The 25979-nt window shown below is 41.1% G+C and overlaps 1 protein-coding gene across 2 annotated transcripts in view; it reads left to right on the top strand.

Annotated features, from left to right (window-relative positions):
- The window catches only part of LOC129249943 (phosphatidylinositol 5-phosphate 4-kinase type-2 beta), a 136434-nt gene that overhangs the window by 60254 nt on the left and 50201 nt on the right, over window positions 1-25979 (top strand). For both annotated transcript variants that reach the window (XM_054889606.1, XM_054889605.1), the window contains exons 4-8: window positions 10137-10386; window positions 10644-10774; window positions 10831-10999; window positions 17257-17408; window positions 17468-17562. In XM_054889606.1, coding sequence (XP_054745581.1) covers window positions 10137-10386; window positions 10644-10774; window positions 10831-10999; window positions 17257-17408; window positions 17468-17562 — 797 coding nt within the window. The remainder of the gene's footprint in view (window positions 1-10136; window positions 10387-10643; window positions 10775-10830; window positions 11000-17256; window positions 17409-17467; window positions 17563-25979) is intronic.

The raw sequence follows: 25979 nt of genomic DNA, 5'->3' as shown, positions 1-25979 counted from the left end.
GGATTTCTTATTGCTTAATACTGCAACGTTAACGTTTCATTTCCGGCGCGTGTTGATAAAAAAAAAAAAAAAAAAAAAAAAAACCAATTGTAAAGGTGTAAACTGTAAAGGGCGCACATAAATAATACTTATTCATAATTTACAAAACTTAAGTTATAATAAACAGTAGAATAAAAAAATATAAAATTTAAAAAATAAAGATTTCATATGCAAAGTTCAATGCAAAATAAAAATTAACAAGAAAAACGAACTTATTATGAAATTTTTAATGACAAATTTAGCACTTTTCGATACAAAGTGATCAATATCAGCCGGAATTGATGAAGTAGTCGATGGTTACTAAAAAAACAATACATTTTTTAAATCTATGTTAGTCTGCATGTCAATCAGTTCCATTTGAAAGTATTCGGGAACTGTATCAACATCGATATTAAATGGCGAGGAAAACATTTTCATGGAAACCGTTGTCTTCTCAGCTTTGAACATTTCCAATCGTAATTGAAATTCGTTGATTAAAATGTCTACATATTGCGCATATTTTTGAGATGGGTCGATATGGTCCGCTGTAATAGTCTGGCATGATGCTAGTTGTTGGCTCAGCAGATTTAAAATACAAGTGCTGTTTGCATTTTAAACTTAACAAAATATAGTTGATAATGATTTTTTACAAATTACAAGCTCCTAATATTTATTATTACATTTGGACGCTATAGTGGTCACTGTCATAATTGATTTAAAATTATTTACAAGCTTGTTCTGATTTTTTTAAAAATTTGATCACTAGGTATTTGATAATGAAATAAATTTGGTCATAATTTTGTAAAATTTTTAATTTTGAGTTAGTACGTCATATATTGTAATATTAGGAGAGTGCTCGGTGGATATTAGGTTTGTAACCTCATCACTAATTAACAATATTGGATTGATTTCTTGTTGATTACAGTTTAAATAGGTATCCAGTGTCGAGCTCATGTTTCTTCGGTGATTTATTTATTCTGTTTACGGTGTCAGTGAACAGGTTTGTTTTAACTTGGAGCTGGCTATTAATGTAAGTGCTTAAAGTTGGTTGAAGTAATTGAGATCCCGCTACGTATTTGAGGGCGGGATTGCAACTTCTCCATCCGATATAAGGATATAAACTGTGTCAGGATAATATACAATTGCGCAAATAGGGACTGTGGTTCCCAAATCGGTTTCCAATATTTTTCCTGTGTATTTATTTATTTAACAAACGCCAATCGGCAATATACATACAAATAAAAAGAGGGTACAGAAACAGAACTTATAGAGGGCTGGTATGTAATACAATGATGAGAAAAATCTATAGGATGATATTTTTGGCATTTCGCAGAAAGGTATCGTAGGTTCCACCATAGAAGTCGAGAACACCATGAAGTGAGTTGACACTGATGGCTATTCTATTGCACGGGCCGTGATAGACGTAGCTTTTGTAAGTAGCGACTGTTTTCAGTAGACGACTATTCCTAAGAGTGAGACCAGCTGGGGCAAGCTCGAAGGAGCTGCGTACTTCCGGGGCGTCAATAATACCATTTACCACTTTATAGAAGAACGCCAGATCAGTTATGCGACGGCGAGCCCGCAGACTGTTGATGTTGTACCGAATGTAGATATCTTCTGTAGCTGAAGCGGTTGATGATGAATGTCGGAAGGCTAAGGTCTTGCAGAGCTTACGCTGCACTCTTTCAAGTCTAGTAATGCCTGCTTCAGTGTATGGACACCAGATTATGGATCCGTACTCCAGTATTGGAAGAACTTGAGTTTTGAAAAGACAAATCAGGGAGTAGGGATTCTTGAAGTCCTTGCTATTCCTAGTTATAAAACCGAGTATCTTAAAAGCTCTCTGAGTTATTTCGTCTATATGCTTGTGGAAAGTTAGTTTTGTGTCAATCGTGACACCGAGGTCTTTGATGTCATCCACCTCCCTTATTTTATCACCATTGAGTGTGTACACTGCAGGTAAGGGAGTGCGCGATCTCGAGAAGCACATCACAGCACACTTTTTAAAGTTGAGATCCAGTTTGTTCCTTGCACACCAGCCAGAGAGATTATCGACGTCCTGTTGTAGTAGATGACTATCCACCGTAGCTGAATGGGTAAATATCGAAATATTGCAATGATCTTTTACCAAAGATTTAATTGTGATAGAATATAGCGATTCGACAGTATCATAAACAAGGCTTTCAGTGTATTTGAAGAAATTCATAATTTGGGTCAACAGATCCTTTAAATCGACGGTTGACCTAGAGGCAATGGACTGAACTACAGCAAATTTTGAAAATTGTTTGAAGCAAGTTAAGTAATGTTTATAGTCCGTTGAAAAAATACCAAGATGTAGAATTTCTCCAGGCTTGGTAATGATTGGCGTTGTTTTTGTTGTGTTATGCAGATCACTGGTCGTCTTCGTTTAGCTCATCTACGGTACCCAGAACGTAATTGTGCCAAGGTTACCCGAGACCGTTGGGTTAGCTGGGGCTCTTCGTCTGCTATAGGTGGTGGTTGGACTCTGATAGCGGCATTCGGCGGTCGGGAGCTTAAGAAAGTAATAAGTCTCCCAATGAATGTCATTTATAGTCCTTATGTACACTGTTCGGTCCAGTAATTGTCCATCTGTTTTGTCCTGGATCTCGTCGCCGTAATTGAAAAGGTTCCTAAGAGCTAACTGCCGAAGGTAACTATCAAGGTTGTTAACAGTCGGTATTGGTGTGTCGTCGACCTTTACCTTAAGCTATAGTTTGACCTCCAGGTGGTAAAGAGGATCGCTGTGGTCTTCGTGGGTGAAAGCTGTAGATTCCTCGCGGTGAAGAAGCGAGAAAGACAGGTGAGGTAGTTGTTCAATTTGGTACACAGGCCCTCAATGTCATTGCCCGACGCCATTATCGTACAGTCGTCGGCGTAGGAGACCATGGACTCCCTCTGGTGGCTGGGGGAGCTTCGAGATACAGAAGTTGAAAAGCAAGGGTGAAAGGACACCAACCTGCGGAACTCCTTGCTTTCTCTTCCTCTGTTTAGAGATTTGGTCTCGAAATATTACTGACGAATGCAGATAGTTCGCGGACCACGTTTTCAGGCCTGTCGGGATTGTCGACTGTAAAATTTCATCTAGTAGCGTGGAGTGGCTAATAGTGTCGAAAGCCTTCTTCAGGTCCAGCGCTACTAGGACAGTCCTCTCGCAGGGGCGGTTTTGGTTGAGCCCGCGGTTTATCTGGGTGTTAATGATGGTGAGTGCCGTGGTGGTGCTATGCACCCTTCGGAAACTATGCTGGTGTGAGCCTGGGGTCAGGTGTTTCGTAAAGAATGGGAGTAGAAGGGCCTCAAGAGTCTTCACTACTGGGGAAAGGGGAGTTATCGGGTGATAAGACTCCCCCTTGGTTGGCGGGTTTCCAAGGTTTCAGTAGTGGGACCACTCTCCCTAATTTCCACATATCAGGAATGATGAGAGTGGCCAATGGCTTTGGATGATGGCCCCCTGAACCTCATCGCTGGAGAAAGCAAGTGGCGCACTGTTGTGTCAGTTTGTGCAGCCGTCTGGTAGCACTACGTTTGGATCGTCGGCCGGAGGATGCGGAATAAATAGCCGGCTAAGATAGCTCGCGCATCTTTTCGGATCCGATTAAGCACGACTGCTGAAGGTGATATCCACCGAGTCGTTGTGCTTCGTCGGGTTCGACAGGGACCTTTCGGTGTACCAGAGCTTGCTCACACCAGAGGTGAAGTTGCGGGACTTCAAATGCTCTTCCCATTTGTTCCTCTTATTTCGGGTTACCAGTTGCCGTATCTCCAAATTGAGCTCATTTTTGCGTTCGCCAGAACATCTGCTTCAGCTGAGAAATTAGGACGAATGTCCCGGATCCTTCCAGCGGGAATGAAGCGAACCGCGGCCGCTGTGACCACCTTGCGGAATGCGCGTTCGCCTGCGCGTACATCGGTGGGGATGGGGAGAGCGGCGAAGATGTATTCAGTAAATTCTGCGAATCTGGTCCAATCAACTTTGTTGAAGTTGATGTATGACCGGTGATCCGCGGAAACAAATTCGGCAGGTCTCTCAATCGAGATGATAGTGGGCAAGTTTTTTGATGCAAGGGATAGCATAGGTCACTAGGTTGTGCTATTTATCAGACCAGCGCCAGCAATTGTGATGTCAGGCGAACTGCTGCAATTGCCCACTACCTGGGTGGGGGCATTGTTGTTTACTGTGTTGAGTCGGTTTTCATCAATGATGAATGTACCACTTTCAGGGTGATATATTGCTGGGCAACAGAATACAGGTGGTATATATCTGTTAAATATTTCGAGTTCGGCATCGCCTGGCCAGACAGCTATAGCTTGACGTTCTAAGATGCTAAGATGATCGATAAGTCGATACTGCACTGTGTGGTTAACTATAAACTAGGCTTCCACCGTTGTCTCGCTTGTGATCCTTTTGTGCACGTTATAGCCATCCCTGGTAATCAGGGAAGAGCTAGCGGGCAGTTTTGTCTCTTGGACCGTAGGTATTTTGATTCCATGCCGACTCGTGATGTCGACTGTCTCATCTATTTTCCTCATGAGTCCGTTCCAGTTAAGTTGAAGGAGCTTGAAGCTCCTCGGTAGTATTGTCGAAAGCGGTGTGAGGGTCGCGTGTGGTTGTCTGTCTGCTGTCGCGTGTCCATTCACATTTGGTGCGCAGGCCAGAGCACCGCCGAAACTGCCACCAGCCATTGCAAGAATTACCCTTAACCGATTTCAGGTTACGAGGAACCCTGGTCGGACACACGAAACAGACTGTGCGGAAGACCAAGAGCTGCTGGTTTGTCCCCGCACTAGGATTGGAGCAGGAGGGTTGTGAGTCTGAGTTGTGACTGATTAAGACAAGGTTTCTAACTGTTTATATGTTGCCTTGATAATGCTTCAGCGACAACGTTTTCTTTGCATGTCTTGTAATGAAACTTAAGGAGAAACTCTTCCACGAATTTTTTTTACCACTTAATTGAAAAGGTAAGTTTGAGGCCTTGTCTATCAGAACATATATGTATATATATATATATATGTATATAATTGGCGCTTGCAGCCTTTTTGAGTGTTCAGCCGAGCTCCTCCTCCTATATGTGGCGTGCGTCTCGATGTTGGCGAACGGTAGATATTTTTTATGAGGAGCTTTTTCATGGCAGAAATACACTTGGAGCTTTGCCATTGCCTGCTGAGGGGCGACCGGTATTAGAAAAAAACTTTTTCTTAATTTTGGTGTTTCAACGCGATTCGAACCCGCTTACTCCGAATCCCGAATGGTAGTCACGCGCAAACCCATTAGGCTACGGCGGTAGAGCTTAGTCCTAAATAAAGCGCCTACAGTAACTAGACTAGCCTAAAAAGGAACACAATGCGCGGAGGGGTCTCGAAACCTCGTAGTTAATTATGTCTTTTACTTTATCCTTTGATGTTCTAATACCTTCTTTCGAAATAACAAATCCTTAGAATTCAACCTCCGACTTAAAAATATCGGTGTTTTCTGAAAAAACTCATATGTTAGTTAAATACAATTTTTCAAGCACTCGGCTGACGTCCTGTAAGTAAGTTTCGTACTCATTGGGAAATATGATGATGTCATCTATATAAAAGTGACATGTTCTCCCGATTTTCTTTCCCAGTACGTCGTCAATAGCTCACTGAAAGATGCTCGGCCTCGGAGCTAATCAAAAATGGGGGGGAAATAGGTTTTATGCCCTTCCAGTTTACAGCTTTTACATAATTTTTCGATGCACCCTTGTATACCAGAAATTTTAGTTCCTTCTTTCCTTCCTTCGAATGTCCTGGCATCCCGAATGGTAGCAGGGATCTACTTCTTAAAATTAATCTCGTCGGATACATCTATAGGGTCTGAACTCTTGTTGTAATGTTGAACCAGTCGGCTTCCTCATAATTCTCGGTTGACGGACATTGATCTAAATGGTTTATGAGGTGTATTTTGTTATTATTAAAGCGATCACTATCGCGTTGCCTTTTTTGTGCTAGTTGCATGCCGAAGCCTTTCGAATATTGATTTCCAAAGGCTGTTCTATGTTCATGAGGGAAAAGCTCGAGGGATAGAAGGAGTAAACTGCGATGAAACTACTAGCGGTGTGGGAAGATCGTTGGACCTATCATTTCGTTTTGCGGCCCGGAATCGAAAGAGACTCGGGTCTATGTCCATAGGCGTTGGTCGTTGTATCGGGGGTGAACCTGGTTGTCTAGGTGATGATACACTGTTCCTTAACGGGGGCGTTCTATTCAAAATACGCATTTGAGAATTACAGTCCGAGAATCTGCTTTTTCTAGCTCCTGCGTAAGTGCTAAGATTGACGCCATGTCTGATGGCTCCTGACCGTAATGTTGTCCTGGCGGTACTTTGCATTTAATGATTCCTTGTTTTGATAGGACATTAACGTTTTGTTTATAATCGCCCTTAATTTTTTCTCCACTTCGTCATAGAACTCAGTTATTGCCAGCTTTCCTTGACGAAGAATGGTCGACTCGTACGTAAAGTCGACTCTGGCTATGATAGCTTTGAAATCTAATATAGTGTTAAACGAGGAGCTAATCTGTAGAACCTATTACTTTATTCCTAATTATGGCCACGGCCTGATATTGTTTCAAACTTCCTTCCGCGGTTTTGAATTTTTTAGGCTGTATGTGCCACGACACGTACCGCGACTGGTCACCAGCGAATTCTGGCAGGGACTTAACTACGTCTTCACACCTGACTATCGAGTCGTTCGTTACTTCGGAGTATTCTTCTACCTGAGATGGCCTCTCTATCTGTGCAAGCCTAGCTGTCAATACGTATACTGCCGATTGAAACTCCCGTCTTCTCTGTTACTTTGCTGCCCGAACAGCGGCACTCATTAACCTGCGAATGACGTGTTCGTCCGTGTCTAATCACTTAGTTTCAATATTTTTTTTCAGTAAGAATTTTTTCTATATCTTAATTCTAAGGAGTACTCCACCTACAGTTTCATGCTAAAAGTAATTATTTCCTGGCAGTTAAGTAATTAAATCCTTGGTACCAGCAGGCGAAAACGGCGTTGTTTATTTCTTAGGTTGGTGTTCCTCAGGTTGGCAATAGTTTCTTTTTTTCTTTTTTATTCCTCCAGTTCTCGGTTCACGTTAACTTCTGGCTATGACGCATTTTTTAAACACTTAAATTAAATAATTGTACGTTTTTGATTCGGATTTACTTGTGGCTATAAGGCTTTTTTTACCACTTTTATAAGTTTTTTATTCGTGTTCGTTTATGGCTATAAGACCTTTTTTCTAAGCACTTTTATATGTTTTTGGTTCGTGTTCACCTAAGACACATTTGTTTTAAACACTGTTTTAAGTTTTTCCCTGGGTTCGGGCACACGGCCACGATATTTTTATATCACTTTTAAATACGCGTGTTCCCACGATAGACGCCAGGAAATCAAACACAGGTTTCTTTATATTAAACTGTATTTCCCCTGCTGTTAATGCTAAGCGAGCTAGGAGAACTGACTCCCTAACTGTCAACACCTCACGTGCTCTGTCTGTGGCTCTACTTAGCTGGATCAGCGATTCAGCGCTTCCATTGTTAGTATACGTTACTTGACCAGATTTCTAGATGACCAGATGTTCTATAACATGAGGCCACTTTTAAAGTGAAGAGCAGACCCCTTTTGCAGTCGCTTGCTCCGAGCTTCGGGAGGCCTTAGCTTCTGAAACTAGCATTGCTATTACTGCAGCAGTGTTGACTCCGATTTTTTTATTTATACAAAATGGAAAACTCTATTTTAAGATTCATAATTTTAACTACTATGTCAAGACAGAGTAAATTTATCAGAGACGATGTTAAATGAATTTTAACGAATTGTTTCACGAATATGTTAATTTCAAAATAACTCGAATTTCAGATGGTGAATATGGTGTGAATACTGAGCAAGTTTCTCCCAACAAAGACAGCATGAGAAATTTTAATCTAAAATCAGCGATTCATCGACAGCAAAGAAAATTACGAGTTATTAAAAAAAAGCTGTCAAAGTATTCAATACTTCATTAGGATCCTCCTTGCCGAAAGTTTTTTTTCTTTTACGGAAGTGCTCCAAACGTCATTTCTTAACCGACTTTGTTTTCGAAAATTCCGTATTATAAAAACGGAATTATATTTTTGAAAGCTTATTAATATAGATTTTATCTAGGCTTTATAGAATTCTGTATTCTACTAAATAATCAATAAAAATCGCTATTTCCGGAAAAACTATTGCCTTATTGTTTCTGATGCCGCCGCAGCCGAATGGGTTGGTGCGTGATTACCATTCGGAATTCACAGAGAGAACGTTGGTTCGAATCTCGGTGAAAGCAAAATTAATGAAAACATTTTTCTAATAGCGGTCGCCCCTCGCCAGGCAATGGCAAACCTCCGAGTGTATTTCTGCCATGAAAAAGCTCCTCATAAAAATATCTGCCGTTCGGAGTCGACTTGAAACTGTAGGTCCCTCCATTTGTGGAACAACATCAAGACGCACACCACAAATAGGAAGAGCACCTCGGCTAAACACCCAAAAAGGGTGTACGCGCCAATTATATATTTATATAATAGGACTATGGTTAAGTTCGTGCGGTTTTTTTTCGAAATTTGAAACTTTATTGACGTAAAATGGTTACAAATTTAATATTCAAAGTATTGTCCATCGCTTGCTACTACTTTTTCCCATCTTTCTGGCAATTCACGGATTCCCTTTGTGAAAAATTCGGTCGGTTTTGCCGCAATCCACGAATCGATCCATTTTTTGACTTCATCGTAATTACGGAAGTGCTGGTCAGCCAGGCCATGTTGCATCGATCGGAAGAGATAGTAATCGGATGGCGCAAGGTCTGGACTATACGGCGGGTGGGGTAGGACATCCCATTTGAGCGTTTCTAAGTATTTTTTGACCACTTGTGCAACATGTGGCCGAGCATTGTCATGTTGCAAAATAACTTTGTCGTGTCTATCGGCGTATTGCGGCCGTTTTTCTCGCAGTGCTCGGCTCAAACGCATCAATTGTCGTCGGTAGACATCCCCCGTAATCGTTTCATTCGGTTTCAGTAGCTCATAATACACAACACCCAGCTGGTCCCACCAGATACACAGCATAACCTTCAGGCCATGAATATTCTGCGCCGACGTCGATGTTGAAGCATGGACAGGGTATCCATACGTTGCCCGACGTTTTGGATTGTCGTAATGGACCCACTTTTCATCGCCAGTCACAATTCGATGCAAAAAACCCTTTCTTTTGTGCCGTTGAAGCAGTTGTTCGCATGCCATAAAACGGCGTTCAACGTCTCTTGGCTTCAATTCATACGGCACCCAATGGCCTACCTTTCGGATCATTCCCATGGCTTTTAAACGTTTGGAAATGGTTGATTGATCAACTCCCAAAGTTTTTGCAACCTCTTCTTGCGTTTGAGCCGGATCTTGATCGAGCAATTCCTCCAATTCGGTATCCATGAACTTTGGCGGCGCACCCTCGCGTTCTTCGTCTTCCAAGCCAAAATCACCACTTTTAAAGCGTGCAAACCACTTCTGGCACGTTCGCTCAGCTAGAGCATGCTCACCATAAACTTCCACCAAGATACGATGACTTTCGGCTGCTTTTTTCTTCATATTAAAATAATGAAGAAGAATTCCCCGCAAAAACACATTATTTGGCACGAAATTCGACATTTTCAAGTGTGGTAAAAATATTGTTGTTTACGCTTCAAATAAAAAACTTATACTGACGTTTGTGCCTTACGACAGTAGCTCTCCAATGAATGTTTGGAAATGTGGATCGATGGAATAATAATCAAGTTACGCCATCTGTTGTAAAACCGCAAGGAACTTATTCATAGTCCTATTATATATATATTGTTTTTGATTAAATCATATTTTTTTCTTTCAATGGTTAATAATCATGATTACTTTTTGATTTTTTTAAATTACATATGGTTATTGATCATTAAAAGGCAGAGATAATGTCAATTAATCAATGACCGGATTGGTAAACAAAATTTTTAATAGGTAATCATTACAATTAATAATAATTATTTTCCACACATTGCGAAACAACTAATCTCCAAAATATTACTATAAAGGGTGTGATTAACTGCTATGATTACAGGGAAAACATGCCGTCACATTTTAAAGTCAAAGAATACTGTCCTTTGGTATTTCGGAATTTGCGTGAAAGGTTTAGCGTTGATGACGTTGATTACCGCGAATCATTAACTCGTTCTCAGCCTGTACGCATTGAGTCATCCGGAAAATCTGGTGCACAATTCTACCAAAGCTATGATAAATTTTTCATAATTAAAAGCTTGACATCCGAGGAAATTGAGCGTATGCATGCGTTCTTAAAACAATATCATCCCGTAAGTGTTGTTATTTTAACAGGAAATATAAAATACATACATACATATGTATTAAAAACATATCATAAAACTAATCAGTTTACATAAACCATTTACTTCGATTCTACAGAAACTAAACGTTTCTTCCGACTTTAGTTCGCTGTGATTATATTCGAAAACAGTAACAAAAAGATGTTAATACTACATTTGTATTTCATAAATTTCAATTGATTATGTTTATTTTACATTTTTTTGTAATATGTTTGGCTACTTTTTAGTATGTCGTAGAGAAGCATGGCAAAACTCTCTTACCGCAGTATTTAGGTATGTATAGGATAACTGTTGAGAGCGGGCAGTATTATTTTGTGGTTATGCGTAACGTATTCAGTTCACATCTAACGATTCACAAGTAAGTTAAAAATTTCACTAATAATACTTTAGTGTAAAACTACTACTATTTTCCAGAAAATTTGATTTAAAAGGCAGTACGGTTGATCGCGAGGCATCTGAAAAAGAGTTAGAAAAACATTTGCCTACGTATAAAGACAATGATTTTATAAAGCAAAAAATCAAAATTGAAATTGGGGAAGAAACAAAAAAAAACATATTGGACACGTTGTCAAGTGACGTTGATGTAAGTAACAAGGGCTAAACTTTCCATTATGGCCACAAACTATTTGGGATGGGGGCGTTTCACCATCCATAATGTGTTGTGGACTACCGATTTTCTTTTCTTCAGTTGCATGTTCATTACAAACAATTTATTTTCAATATTTATTTCTAAGACATAGAAAACAATGAACACGTTTTATTCCATCTTTTCTTGTGAACTTTTTACATTTTTTTTTCTATTTCAGCTGCAACACCACAAGCCGAAAAGCTCGTGGTAAGGTTGGAACGAGTTTATCTTCTTTTAGCAAACGTTGTCTCATGTTTGGTTCAGCAAATTTTTGTCCAAGATTTAATATAAAGACCTTTCTTCGAGATGAGCTTGAAAGTTTCCATTCAGGGTTCTTCTATGTAAGGATTATAAATGCATTTAGGGCATATTTATAAATATTCTAAACGGTCAACATGCAGTTCGTTTGCCACATGAGTTAAGTTTGTCACTATGGTCTATTGCTGTTTTATTTCCATTATAGTCCATAAATATAATTAGCTTGAAATAAACTTCATTAGAAACAAAATTGGCTGCATGTTGAAAAGATGGTTTTATATGTGAAAGAAAATGTCGAAGAATACTCCTTCCGATTTGTTATAATTTCAATTCGTTGGATCTGTCCGTTTGGTTTTTTCTGACAGTACCCAAGGCCGTCATATTTTTTGTAAGAAATAACTCTGCCAGATCATAATTTGAGAAAAAATTATCAGTAGTGCCCCTCCAAATATTTGTTCCTACATTTCAACTAGGAAGCTTTCCCGTATGCATCTGCACATTGTACAAATATTATATGACGTTTGCATATCAGCAGCAGCCCAATTTGCATACCATATCTTCCCAATTTTTATTTTATGTTTTGCCGAAATGGACATTTTCCGCACAATTGTACCACGTAATTGTTTATCGATAGAATTGAATGACTTTCGCCAATTGTCTTCAAAAATATCCCAGATGTCTCGTATGACAGCTAACTCTAGTACTGTTACAAATACCCTTAGAGAAAGCACCCCTTCAGTTACTACTTCCCAGTTTTTGTTTTACCTCTGGGGATATTCTCTATTGCACTTATTAAATACCACTGTGCGACAGTGATTTTATACTTCTATGGAGACCTAGTACAACTTGTAGGTATAGTAAAACTAAGAAAAATGGTATAGGAGAAATTTCCAATACACCCCCAAATTCTCGTTTTATGGCCATAAAACCGTTTTTCAGTAGGTTTTTTTTTTTTTTTTTTTTTTTATACCCTTTATTATTGTTTCTATTTCAACTTAAAATATTTACAATTTTTCTTTCTTTTTGGGTTTCAACAGTATTTAGAAGCCAATACCACTATATACATTTATCTAAGAAAAACAAAAATTAACTCTATATTTAATTAATTCAATTATTTAATGAATAAATATATTCATAAAATTGTGACACCATTTACATCTGCAGGTCAGTTGGTCGTTTGCGCTTAAGTCTCCTCGTCTCGGTTTCCTCTTTTAATGGAAGTTGCCGAATTTCCCTGTTAGAATGTTCTAGTAGTCGGTTTGTGTGTCTTAAGCTGTTGTTGCGTATTTCTTCATGGACTGTTTTTACTTTAAGTTCTCGATGGATGTTATCATTTAGTATATACCACTCTGCTTTTGATATTATACGGAGTATCTTATTTTGCGTTTGTTGTATAATTTTTATATTTGTTCTGCTGGCAGTTCCCCAAAGCTCTGAGCCATATTTCCATATTGGTGTTATAATTACTTTATATATTAGTATCTTATTTTCTAGTAGGTTGATGTGAAGAATCACTCCTAACTTCGCCAATTTCCATCCGATTTCAAATTTGTTTTTTTAGTTCGAACAAAAACAAACCTTTCTGACAGTGTGTTGACAATTTTTCTGAAATGACAACTGACGAGACTGTAGGCGGAAATATTTGGATTTTTTTTATTTTTTCTCCATTTTTTCAACTTTAAAATATTTTTACGATATTATCCGATATTGAGGATTTTTTTTAGAACACTACTGTTATAGTAAATTTAATTTTGCGTCGAATGAGCTATATTTGACTGTAATTGAATTAAAATTAATCGAGTTTTAAGATTTTATTTTTTTGTTTTACTATAACAGTAGTGTACTAAAAAAAATCCTCCATATCGGATAATATCGTGATAATTATGTCAAAGTTGAAAAAATAGAGAAAAAATAAAAAAAATCCAAATTATTCCGCCTACAGTCTCGTCAGTTGTCATTTCAGAAAAATTGTCAACACACTGTCAAAAAGGCTTGTTTTTGTTCTTTCGAACTAAAAAAACAAATTTGAAATCGGATAGAAATTGGCGAAGTTAGGAGTGATTCTTCACATCGACCTACTGAAAAACGGTTTTATGGCCATAAAATGAGATTTTGGGGGTGTATTGGAAATTTCTCCTTTACCATTTTGTTTAGTTTTTCTATAGCCACAAGTTGTGCTAGGTCTCCATAAAAGTATATTTAAATTTTTTTTTTTTGTCACACAGTGTACTCTTTTGGCTTCTGCGTTAGAACGCAAACGTATTTTCTCTTTCATCATTGGTGTTATAAGATTACTGAATATATCATCAATCTCGATTGTATTACTCATGTATTTGTTGGCGGCCGGCCGATTGAGTTGGTGCACGACTACCGTTCGGAAGACGACGTAGGTTCGAAACTCCGTAAAACACCAAAATGAAGAAAAAGTTTTTTCTAATAGCGGACGCCCCTCGGCAGGCAATGGCAAACCTCCGAGTTTATTTCTGCCTTGAAAAAGCTCCTCATAAAAAATATTTCCCATTAGAAGTCGGCTTAAAACTGTAGGTCCCTCCATTTGTTGAACAACATCATAACCCACGCCACAAATAAGAGGAGGAGCTCAGCCTAACACCCAAAAATGATGTATAGTATATATATTGTATATATAGACATATATGTATAAATGCATATGTATACTCATGCAACTAGTTACTCGTGGAGTTAAGTTCACAATATTGCAAACCGGGTCCGGCACTTGAAGTGAAACCAATTAAAAAGGCCATAAATGTAGTTTGGAAAATTACTTTTGCTCGATATGACCACCTTTTGCCTTGACTATTGCCTTGAGACGGTCCAGAAACGAATCGCAAGCTGCCCGAATGTGACTTGCAGGTATTTTGGCCCACTCGCGGACAATGGCTTTTTTCAGCGCCTCGAGACTGGTAAATCTTTTAGTTCGGACCTTGCTCTCAAAACTGGCCCCAAGAGAATAATCCATTGGATTCGCGTCTGGTGGATTTTGCGAGCCATTGTGTGGACGTTATGAAGTTCAGAACGTTGTTTCTTAGCCATTCCTGGTTCACTCGAGTGAGACGGTGCGGAGTCCTGTTGAAACGTTCATGGTGTGCCACCAAAATGTTTCTTTGCCCCCGGCTTCAAAACAACTTCCACAATACTTTCCCAATAATATTTCGCATTTAACTGACGCCAGGCTCGATGAAAACGATTGGAGAGCGCCCATCTGCGGTTACACCCGCTTAAACCATTACCTGTGACGGGTACTGCCTGTTCACTAGACAGGACTAGTTGTCGGTGGCGCATTTCGCAAGGTGCCCACAGCTGCTGCGGCTCGCCTCATTCCCGCTGGAAGGCTCAAGGACAACCGTCCCAATTTCCCAGCCAAAGCAGCCAGTTTAGCAAACGAGCGTGACCACCTACGCCAGATCGATCCCGGGGAGACCCGGCAACTGGTAAATCAACATAAGCGGACTAAATGGGTTGAGCAGCTGAAGACTTGCAACCTCACCTCTGGGGTGAGTAAGCTCTGGTCCACCGTTAGGTCTTTGTCGAACCTGACGAAGCGCAGAGACAAGGTGGCGATCACCTTCAACGGTTGTACTTCGTCGGACCCGAAGCGACGCGCGCTATTTTAGCCGACTTTTTACACTGCATCCTCCGGCCGACAGAGCCAAGCGTCGTGCCACCACACGGCTGCACAAACTGACGAACGACAGTGCCCCACTTGCTTTCTTCAGCGGTGAGGTTCAGGGGGCCATCAATAAATCAAAATCATCAAAAGCCATTGGCCCCGACGGACTGAACGCGCTGATGCTGAAGCACCTGGAACCATTGGGAGTAGGATTTCTGACAAGGGTCTTCAATCTGTCCTTGGCCACTCTCATTACCGCTGACAAGGGGAACGCAGGGAGAGTGGTCCCACTACTGAAACCTGGGAAACCCGTCAACCTATGGGAATCTTATTGCCCGATAACTCCTTTACCCAGTAGTGAAGACACTTGAATCCCTCCCACTCTCACTCTTTACGAAATACCTGGCCCCAGTCCCACATCAGCATGGTTTCCGTCAAGTGCATAGCACCACCACAGCACTCACCGTCATAAACGCGCGGGCTTAACTAAAACCGGCGCTGCGAGAGAGCTGTCCTAGTAGCGTGGGACCTGAAGAAAGCTTTCGATACAGTCAGTCATTCCACGCTACTAGATGAAATTTATCAATCGACACTCCCGCCGGGGCTGAAGAGAGGTGGTTCGCCAACTATCAGAGCGGTCGACACTCGTCAGTGATTTTTCGTGACTATACATCCAAACAGAGGAAGATTAAGCAAGGTGCTTCGCAGGGTGGTGTCCTTTCACCCTTGCTGTTCAACTTCTACATCTCGAAACTCCCCCAGCCACCAGAAGGAGTTTTCTTGGTCACATACGCTGACGACTGCATGATAATGGCGTCGGGAAATGACATCGATGGCCTGTGCTCCAAAGTAAGCAACTACCTCACCGACCTTTCTCGCTTTTTAAGTGCGAGGAATCTCTAACTCCCCACAAAGTCCACGGCGACCCTCTTTACCACCTGGACAAAGGAGGTCAAGCTGTCCCTTGAGGTAAAAGTCGACGACACACCAATTCCGACGGTAATCAATCCCAAAATTTTGGGTGTAACCGTAACCTTCGACAGTTTGCTCTCCTTCTTAGCGCACACAACCGCAATTGCCACTAAAGTCCAAAATCGTAACAAGGTCCTCAAATCGCTTGCCGGCAGCACTTGGGGCAAAGACAAAGAATTGTTGCTGTCGACATTTAAGGCAATTGGTCGGCCGGCTCTGAACTACGCTGCGCCTGTCTGGTCGTCTGGAACTAGTGACACGCTGTGGATAAAGCTTCAGACATGGCATAACACTGCCATTCGGACAGCGGCGGGCTGCCTCCTTACGTCCCCATTACAACACCTTTACAACGAGGCCAATATGCTACCTGTAATGGAGCATAACAAACTGCACCCCAAATGGGACCCCGCACGACAAGAACCGCCTTTTCACATGCCTTTTAAGACCCACTCATCAGACACACCTCTCCCTCTAGACCCAACCCGCAGCATGTTTCCTGGGCCTACCTTTAGGTGAGCCTGACGAAGACGACCGATGATATACTCTGTACTGACGGGGATTCTCTTACTGCTACAACAACAGCAACAACAACTAGCGCTACCTGGTGGCCAATCGATGAATCAAATTCTCGTATGAGCGGTCGGTCAAATAGACCCCATCGTTTTGGTAGTTTAAGAATTGCGCAATTTGAAACATTTTCTCGTCAGAAAACACAATGTTTGGAAACTAGCCGCTTGCGGCCAAGTGAAGCAATTCTTTCGCTCTCTCGAGACTGTCTTGTTGCTGCTTTCGTGCGCTTTTTGGATCTTGTAAGACTTTACTTTGAGATAATTTTTTAGTATGCGGCGGATGCTACGGTCAGATATTTTCAGTTCTTTCGCCATTTGATTTGCACTTCGTCGGGGATTTCGCTTCTTCACTTTTTCAACCATTTCACGTGACGGTGCAGTCTTTTGATGGCTACCTAAACGTGTAACGAGAGAAAGAAGTCATTTACGAAGTTATTGAAGAAAAACTAATCTTAAGAGACCTAAAGTCCCCAACTCCGTACTCTAAGGGTTAAAGTAAGAGTAAGAAGCGTGTGTAATAGGGCATTATTTGGAAGCTCTGCAAAAAATAGGAATTTTTACGTTAAAATTTCATATTAATTCTTAAAGATAATTTATAAAAAATACCATAAATCAAGAGGCTATTTGACTACATTTGTGTGTATACATTTACACATAATTTAATTTGGTTCAGTCACCCGGCATAATGAGAAAATTTGTGTGGCTGTAATGGAAAGCTCACACGTAACAAGTTCTTACATTTTAAAGTAATTTTAATAAGCAATGCATTTTTTTAATAAATAAAGCTCCTAACAAAGTTACACATAATGGATTATTCGCTCCTAGTTGGTATACATGACTGTGTACGTGCCGAAGAAGAAGCTTTACAAGGGGAAAACTCTCAAGTGACTGGACGAAGCGAAAATAGCGAAAGCGAAGAATGTGATAGTGGAGAAAGGTAAAATCAATAAACGTTATTTCTTATTCTCAAATACACAACGCATGTCATCATTACAGATGGACTTATAATACACCGCCTGATTCACCGCGAGGCGCACAATATAAAGAAGTAGTCTATGAAGTTGACATCTATGCCATTCCAAGTATTGAAGGTAACAATGAAATCTTGTTCAGTTATAATATTAGGCCTACTACCCACGATTTGGGATAAATCAGCTCTGAGCATGAGGTTCGTTGGGGCGGGCTTTTTTTTGAAAAAACTTCATCTCGCGGCCATATTCAGCAAATATCCCCCACTTCTAATATATCTACATGTCATTAAACCATCTCGATCTTTTCCTGAATCGAATCAGTCACAGATCACATCTTCTTCATCTAGAACCGCCAGGCTATGTGACGAATATTCCTGTTTCACGTTAGTAGTCCAATAAGAAGCCATATATTTGTTTTCTAGAGCCTCAGTAAGTTCCACGTTCTTGGTCCATCGGCTAAAATGAATATGACACTTTGTAGATGTCCAGATAAGTCCATCTGCTTTTAATAGTTGTTCTAACCGTATTCACCAAACCCCTCGAAGCTATCTATTTGGATTCGATTTACCAAATCTTGCCTTCAGTTTTTTACCTGAAAAGTCGTTTGCTTCCTTATTTTCCGATGCCACCGGTACCGATGTGATAATTATAATTGCCGGAATATTTTAATGTTTGATTCACAATGATGCTTTAACTTTTTTTTTTATCCTTAGTAAAGGCCAAGACCTATACTTGAATTTATTTACATAGCGGGATTTACCAAAACTCCTCCTGCGAGGGGTCAGTGCAGGTAGGGTTAGACCAATCGAAAAAGTTACCCATTCCACGCTACTAAGTGATATTCAACAATAAACTTTGCCGCTGGTAGTGAAGAGGTCGTCCGCACATTACCTGTCTGGTCGAAACTCGTCCGTAACATTTCTTCCGTGCTTCCTCAACGTGGTTTTCGTGATCTTGGGCGTCCGGCAATGACATCGATAGCATCTCTCCAGACTTTCTCGCTTATTTTCTTAACAACCTCAAGTAACTGGACGCTATCTTTGAGAGTTTGTTCTCCTTCTAACCGCATACAACCTCAACTGAAACTGATGCCAAAACCGCAACTAGTTTCTCAAATCGCTTCTGGAAAATACAAAGAAGTGTTGCTGGCCAAACATAAAGCAATTGGCCAGCCGGTTCTAAATTGTGCAGCACGCATTCAGGGACACGTGGTGGAAGAAGCTCCAAATCTGCAAATATACTAGTACCAGGACACGCAGGAACCACCCCTGCAGACACTTGCTGGAAACAGAGATGAACGTCGTCCGGGGCGAGAATAGCTGAGGCGATTCTCTGGCCGTCCATATACAAATTATTTAGTACTGTCCCAGCATCTTGTCTCTAGCACACTCATGCATTGCTCTAACTGCAAAGTGTACCTGTGCTGTTGATTCTTCTTCTTCTTAATTGGCGCGATAACCGCTTATGCGATTTTGGCCGAGTTTAACAAAGCGCGCCAGTCATTTCTTTCTCGTGCTAACCGGTGCCAATTGGATACACCAAGTGAAGCCAAGTCCTTCTCCACCTGATCTTTCCAACGCAGAGGAGGCCTTCCTCTTCCTCTGCTACCACCAGCTGGTACCGCATCGAATACTTTCAAAGCCGGAGCGTTTGTATCCATTCGGACGACATGACCCAGCCAACGTAGCCGCTGGATCTTTATTCGCTGCGCTATGTCTATGTCGTCGTAAAGCTCATACAGCTCATCGTTCCATCGTCTGCGAAATTCACCGTTGCCAACGTGCAAAGGTCCAAAAATCTTCCACAGAATCTTTCTCTTAAACACTTCAAGCTTCACTTCATCGGATGTTGTCATCGTCCAAGTTTCTGTGCCATACGTTAGGACGGGCATGATGAGAGCCTTGTAAAGTCTTAGTTTCGAGAGAGGACTTTACTGCTCAGTTTCCTACTTAGTCCAAAGTAGCACTTGTTGGCAAGAGAGGTTCTACGTTTGATTTCAAGGCTGACATTGTTATCGGTGTTAATGCTGGTTCCAAAATAAACGAAGTCTTTTACAACCTCGAAATTATAACTGTCTACAGTGACGTGGGTGCCGATACGACAGTGCGCCGACTGTTTGTTTGAAGACAGGAGGTACTTCGTTTTGTCCTCGTTCACCACCAAACCCATTCGCTTTGCCTCTTTATCCAGTTTGGAGAAGGCAAAACTAACAGCGCGGTTCTTAAGACCGGTGATATCGATATCATCGGCATACGCCAACAATTGTACGCTCTTATAAAATATTTTGCCTGAGCGATTAAGTTCTGCGGCTCGTACGATGCTCTCCAACATCAGGTTAAAGAAGTCACACGACAGTGACTCGCTGTCTCGCCTGTCTGAAACCTCGTGTGGTATCAAACAGCTCGGAGAGGTCCTTCCCAATTCTGACGGCGCTGCTGGTGTTGAGCAATGTCATCTTGCATAGCCGTATTAGTTTTGTGGGGATACCAAATTCAGACATCGCGGCATACAGATAACTCCTCTTCGTACTGTCGAATGCAGCTTTGAAGTCGACGAAAAGATGGTGTGTGTCGATTCTCCTTTCGTGGGTCTTTTCCAAGATTTGGCGTATTGTAAATATTTGGTCGATGGTAGACTTTCCATGTCTAAAGCCAAATTTATGAGGTCCAATCAGTTGGTTGACGGTGGTGGGCTTCAGCCTTTCACACAATACGCTCGCTAGAACCTTATAGGCGATATTTAGAAGACTAATCCCGCGGTAATTGGCACCGAATACAGGATCGCCCTTCTTATGGAATGGGCGGAGCACACTTAAATTCCAACGGCAGGCATTTCATCCGACCATATTTTGCATAGAAGCTGATGCATGCACCTTATTAGCTCCTCGCCGCCATGTTTGAACAGCTCAGCCAGCATTCCGTAGGCGCCCGCGGCTTTGTTGTTCCTTAGCCGTGTTATTACTATTTTCACGTCTTCATGGTCAGGTAGCGGAACGACAATTCCGTCGTCAACAATTGGGGTATCGGGATCTTCACATTCTCTGTGACATGCGCAACTGTCACTGTTTAACAGGTTCGAGAAGTGTTCCCTCCATAATTTAAGATTGTTCTGTACGTCAGTCACCAGATCGCCGTCTTTGTTCTTACAGGACAACGCCCCGGTCTTAAAACCTTCTGTAAGCCGCCGAACTTTCTGGTAGAATTTTCGGGCGTTGTTCCTATTGGCCAGCATCTCAAGCTCTCTGTAGCGATCACACATGGTTCGCGTTGCGCCTGAGCGCACTGTTGATTGATGAATCCGTTTTTGCAAAGAAAATAAATGCAGTGTTTTTTTGTTTTTTTTTCTTTCGCAGAGGAGGTTCTCACCAATGGTATGTGGGGCATGCTCTCACTAACACTATAACATCTGTTAAGTGTGTCATTGCGACAGCCACCCCACCTACCTATCTACCCTATAACAAACTGCCGCCACAAATCAAACCTTAACGGTGAGGAGCCCATCGGTGCAACACAACTTCCTTAACTCAGACCCACAACCTTCTTGCTCCAACCCTAGTGCGGGGACAAACCAGCAGCTCCTGGTGCCCCGCACAGTCTGTTTCGTGTGTCAGACCGGTCGAGTGCAATTATTGCAATGGCGGGTGGCACATTCGCAGGTGCTCTAGCTTGCGCACCACTCGTGACTGAATACGCGACTACGTTGCCCTCTGCTACAGAGCTATGCCTCCTGTGGCGCGGTCGCCCATCACCATCAGGCTGCAACAACAATTGCGGAATGCACAGCAGAACCAACCAAGACCCATTGGTAATAGGTGACTTTAATGCGCATCACGATCTTTGGCATTCAAGCCTACCTACTGTCTGGCCGCCTGGAACTAGTGATTCGCAGTGGACGAAGCTTCAGACTTACCAAAACACTGCCATTCGGACAGCGATGGGATGCCTCCTGATGTCCGCACTACAACACCTACACGACGAGGCGCAGATTCTACCGGTGAAGGAGCACAACAGCCTGCTCAGTGAGCAGTTTTTGATAGGCTGCAGACACCTGGATGAGCCTCAGCTCCTTCCCAGGCACGTCAGGAGGCACCTCTTCAATTACGCTGACGAGAATTATTGGATCACACCACCGTCTTAAGCTCCCTATCCCCGAATGCCGTTATCGAAGTCTAACCACCACCCATAGTAGACGAAGTGCCCCAGCTACCCAATTACGTTCTGGGTACTGTAGCAGGTTAAACTCCTATTTATCCCAAACTGACCCCGATATATTAAACATATGTCCAGCATGTTAAGGAATTCCGCTTGACACTAACCACCTCTTCATGCCCCATCAAACCCACTCATCTAACACCCTTTCCCTATGGATCCAACCTGCCGAAACAGCAAGTTTCCTGGGCTTACCGTTAGATGAGCTAGACGAATCATAACACTGACAGCGATAAGTATAGTGCTACAACAACTTCGATAACGATATTGGAGAGGAGATAGTTCAAGAAGGTGATGAGGGTCTCTTCTTGAATTTTCTGTGTTATGGCTTCTTATGTGCTGTGAGGTTCAGTGGTTGTTGTACGTATGTCTGGATCTTGTAAGTAAATTGATGGGGATGTCTTTTGATGCGATTGGGAGGAGGGTCAGCTTCCAACAAGTGACGGCGAGGGTGGTTCCTATGGTAGTATCCCAACAGAAACTGTTTGCTAAGCATTGTGTTATACTGCCTAATATGGACCATACACGCTTCTTTGTAAAAATGGTGGATAGGAGACATATCCATTGCATAGTATTCGAATTAGACCATTTGGCACTCTGTATTGAAATTTTTGGATTTCTCTTTCAACTTTTTATATATTCGAATTAATGGCACTCTGAAAACGTTGAAAGCATCCGAAAGTAGCAAATTATCTATCCTGTTTCTCTAATCCTTCCACTATAATCTATCCGGGTGTAGTACAATGGTCTTCCTGACTGAGTGCTTGGACTCGCCTAACCCTCCACAAATCTAATCGAATCTTATTGAAGATAAAGGTTCGCAAACGAAAGCAAAATGTAAGTAGTTAAATATTTAACATGGGAAGAAAAATAAGGCATTGCACTCGAAGTTAGCACAATTTGAAATATTTGTGCATTTGTGAATCACACAGAGCGAGCTAGCATTGGCAAAATTTAGAGACTGAATGCTAAAAATGCTTAAATATGTTAACTTGTGGAGCAAGTTAGGATAAGCTTATGCACACCTCACGCTGATAAGTTGGCATAGTTTGCTAAACTTTGTTGATCCCTAAGTTTTGTGTTAACAATATTGTTCTTAAGACTTTAACGCAGCTGATAGCTTGCACAATGCTTTTATATTTGTAAATTTTTCGTTGGCTCTCGTATGAAGCTATAATCTAGGTAACAAATCAGTCAGTTATATCATAAGTACAACAAACCCTTTACTCACCTTCGTAGGCTTAGCATTCGGCATTGTACTCTTGCGTTAATGCCTTCGTCATTGAACCACAATGCAATAGATTCCAGTTTTCTACATAAAAGTAGAATATATATATATGTATGTATATGTATATACATATATGTATATATATATATATACATATATAATTGGCGCGGGTACTCTCTTTAGGTGTTTGGCCGAGCTCCTCCTATTTGTGGTGTGCGTCTTGATGTTGTTCCGCAAATGGAAGGACCTGCAGTTTCAAGCCGACCCGAACGGCAGATATTTTTTTATGAGGAGCCTTTTCATGGCAGAAGTACACTCAGATATTTGGCATTGTCTGCCAAAGAGCGACCGCTATTAGAAAAATGTTTTTCTTAATTTTGGTGTTTCGCCGAGACTCGAACCTCCTTTTACTCTGAATTCGGAATGGTAGTCACGCACCAACCCATTCGACTACGGCTTCCGCCAATAAAATACTGCAATAAACATATGACAGTAAATGTAATAACCACAACTGCGCATAAATAATTGTTTTTATTTATTCAATTTCCTTCACAACTGTTTTGAAACTTCTGACAGTGTAGCTTCTTTTAAACAAATATTTCGAAAGCTAAAGCGAATTCGTCATTCGAATGACTTTGATTTTCTAATATACAGGGACATCTCGTCGCTATGCCGTACGCTGCATTTTCGTAGGTTTCTATTGCATATAACTATTCACCGGCAACGATTCTTTATTTTTGCTCCAAGTGCTACCAGGCTGTGAGCTAAGGACTTTGTTACGGATCTGGATCTACGCGGCGCTCGCGGTTGTATGTGCCGAGAAGGAGAGCAAACTATTGAAAGTTACACCTAGTAACCTTAAGTTATTGACACTTTACATTCACTTCCAGTGAGAGTTAGATCTACTCTACCCAGAGTGTAAATAAAGTTTTCATGGATTTAGTAAGTAATGTTGTAGATTCTTTGGAGTGAAAAGCAAGATAGAATTGAGAGATAACCGTTTACTTTCGAGAACAAATAATCAATGTCAATGCCGGAGGTCAATATGAAGGAATCTCTCTCTGGTGGTAAGTGAAACTTCGAGATATACTAGGTTGTTCAATAAGTTGTGCGATTCAATAAGAAAAACACAATTTTTTGGTTTGAAATACTCTTTATCATACAGTATAGTCTCCCTGAATTCAATGAATGAAATCAATAAACTTGTTTCAACGAGATTCCAATTTAAAAATTTCCATCCCTGAAGTGAGAACTCGGAAGAGCTGCAAGAAAATACGCTTTCACAGCTCTTATGACCTAATCATTTGAAGAAAAATTTTCTACGCATGCATTTTTTTGTTTCTGGAAAAAGGTGGAAGTCGCTAGGGGCCAAATCTGGTGAATATGGTAGATGCTGCTACAATTCGAACTTTAACTCATGGGTTTTAGCCATTGTCCTGTTGAAAAAGAATTTTTGTCATTTGCAAACTAGGTATTTTTTAACGACCTTTTTTCTTCAGCTGGTCTAAAAGGTAACAATAATATTCAAAATTTATTGTTATACCAGTTTGCAATACTCATTGTCTTCTTGTAAAATCCACGGTTGGCTAGTTCTTCCAAAAATCTTCGCAGGTGACGGTAATAATGCTTTTTGGTCAATTTTATTCATTAAAATTGCATTCAAATTGGCGGTAAACACTAATAAACGGCAAAATCCTTTTTCAGAGAAGCAGTCCCAAGCATAAACCTTAACTGGATGCCTAAGAGTCCATTGAAGTTATAGTAGCACACCTGGGCTGTCGGATTCTGTTCTGAATTTACCTTCGCCTATGCAAGTCTTTTCTCTGTGTGATAATGGGGGCAGCAGTTTTTTCAATATTGTTACGAATTTCTTACGTTAAAATCCAAATAAATCCCTCACAATAATCTCACTGAGTTCGATCACTGGATTGTCGAAAAAAAAAAACACAAATTAATTGGAACACTCTTGCTTTACTTCCCATCTTCTTCACCTTAAGACTGAATCACTTTATTACTTTTCGTTTCTTCGCTTACACGTTAACTTACTACTAAATACCCCATGCGCATGTACCTTATATAAAGGGTGTTTTTTTTAGAGGTTAGGTTTTCAAGATGAAATAAAACGTATATAATTTAATGTTATGGCCAAGAATTTAGCTTTATTATAAAGATAAGGGTTTGCCATTATGTTTTAAAAATGATTTCGGGGAAGTGGCCGCCGCGGCTGGCTCGAATAAATTCCAGCCGAGAGGTCCAATTTTCGACCACTTTTTGCAGCAATTGGGGCCGTATGTCAGCAATAACGCGCCGAATATTCTCTTCCAAGACGTCAATCGTCTCGGGCTTATCTGCGTAGACAAGCGACTTCACATAGCCCCACAAGAAATAGTCCAGCGGTGTTATATCGCACGATCTTGGAGGCCACGCCACAGGTCCACGGCGCGAGATAATGCGCTCACCAAAAGTTTCCTTCAATAAATCGATTGTTGCGTTGGCTGTATGGCATGTAGCGCCGTCTTGTTGGAACCAAAGGTCGTCCACATCAACATCGTCCAATTCAGGCACGAAAAAGTCATTAATCATGGCTCTATAGCGCTCTCCATTGACTGTAACATTATGGCCGGCTTCATTTTTAAAGAAATATGGACCAATGATTCCTTCTGCCCATAGAGCACACCAAACAGTGACTTTTTGAGGATGTAACGGCGTCTCAGCAATGGCTTGTGGATTATGTTCACTCCAAATGCGACAATTTTGCTTATTGACATACCCATTCAACCAAAAGTGAGCTTCATCGCTGAACAAAAACCATTATTTTCGAACCGCGCGAACCGAACCATTATTTTCGTAATAAATTTGCACGATTTGCAAACGTTGTTCAGGTGTAAGTCTATTCATTATGAAATGGCAAACCAAACTGAGCATAAATCAAGTGACAGCTGTCAAAAAGACCATCTACGAAAAAAGTAGTGCCAACTTGAAAACCTAACCTCTAAAAAAACACCCTTTACATGTGCTTAATAACTATCGCAATTTCCAGATCTGGCAGATCTTATCTTTTATCCAGTTCCTTCTCGCCATCTAGAGTCAAGTCGAATTCA

Source organism: Anastrepha obliqua, chromosome 6, assembly GCF_027943255.1.
Source record: "Anastrepha obliqua isolate idAnaObli1 chromosome 6, idAnaObli1_1.0, whole genome shotgun sequence".
Classification (NCBI taxonomy): Eukaryota; Metazoa; Arthropoda; class Insecta; order Diptera; family Tephritidae; genus Anastrepha; species Anastrepha obliqua.
Note: the sequence above shows the minus strand (reverse complement) of the source record. Positions and strands in the feature narration are given on the sequence as shown.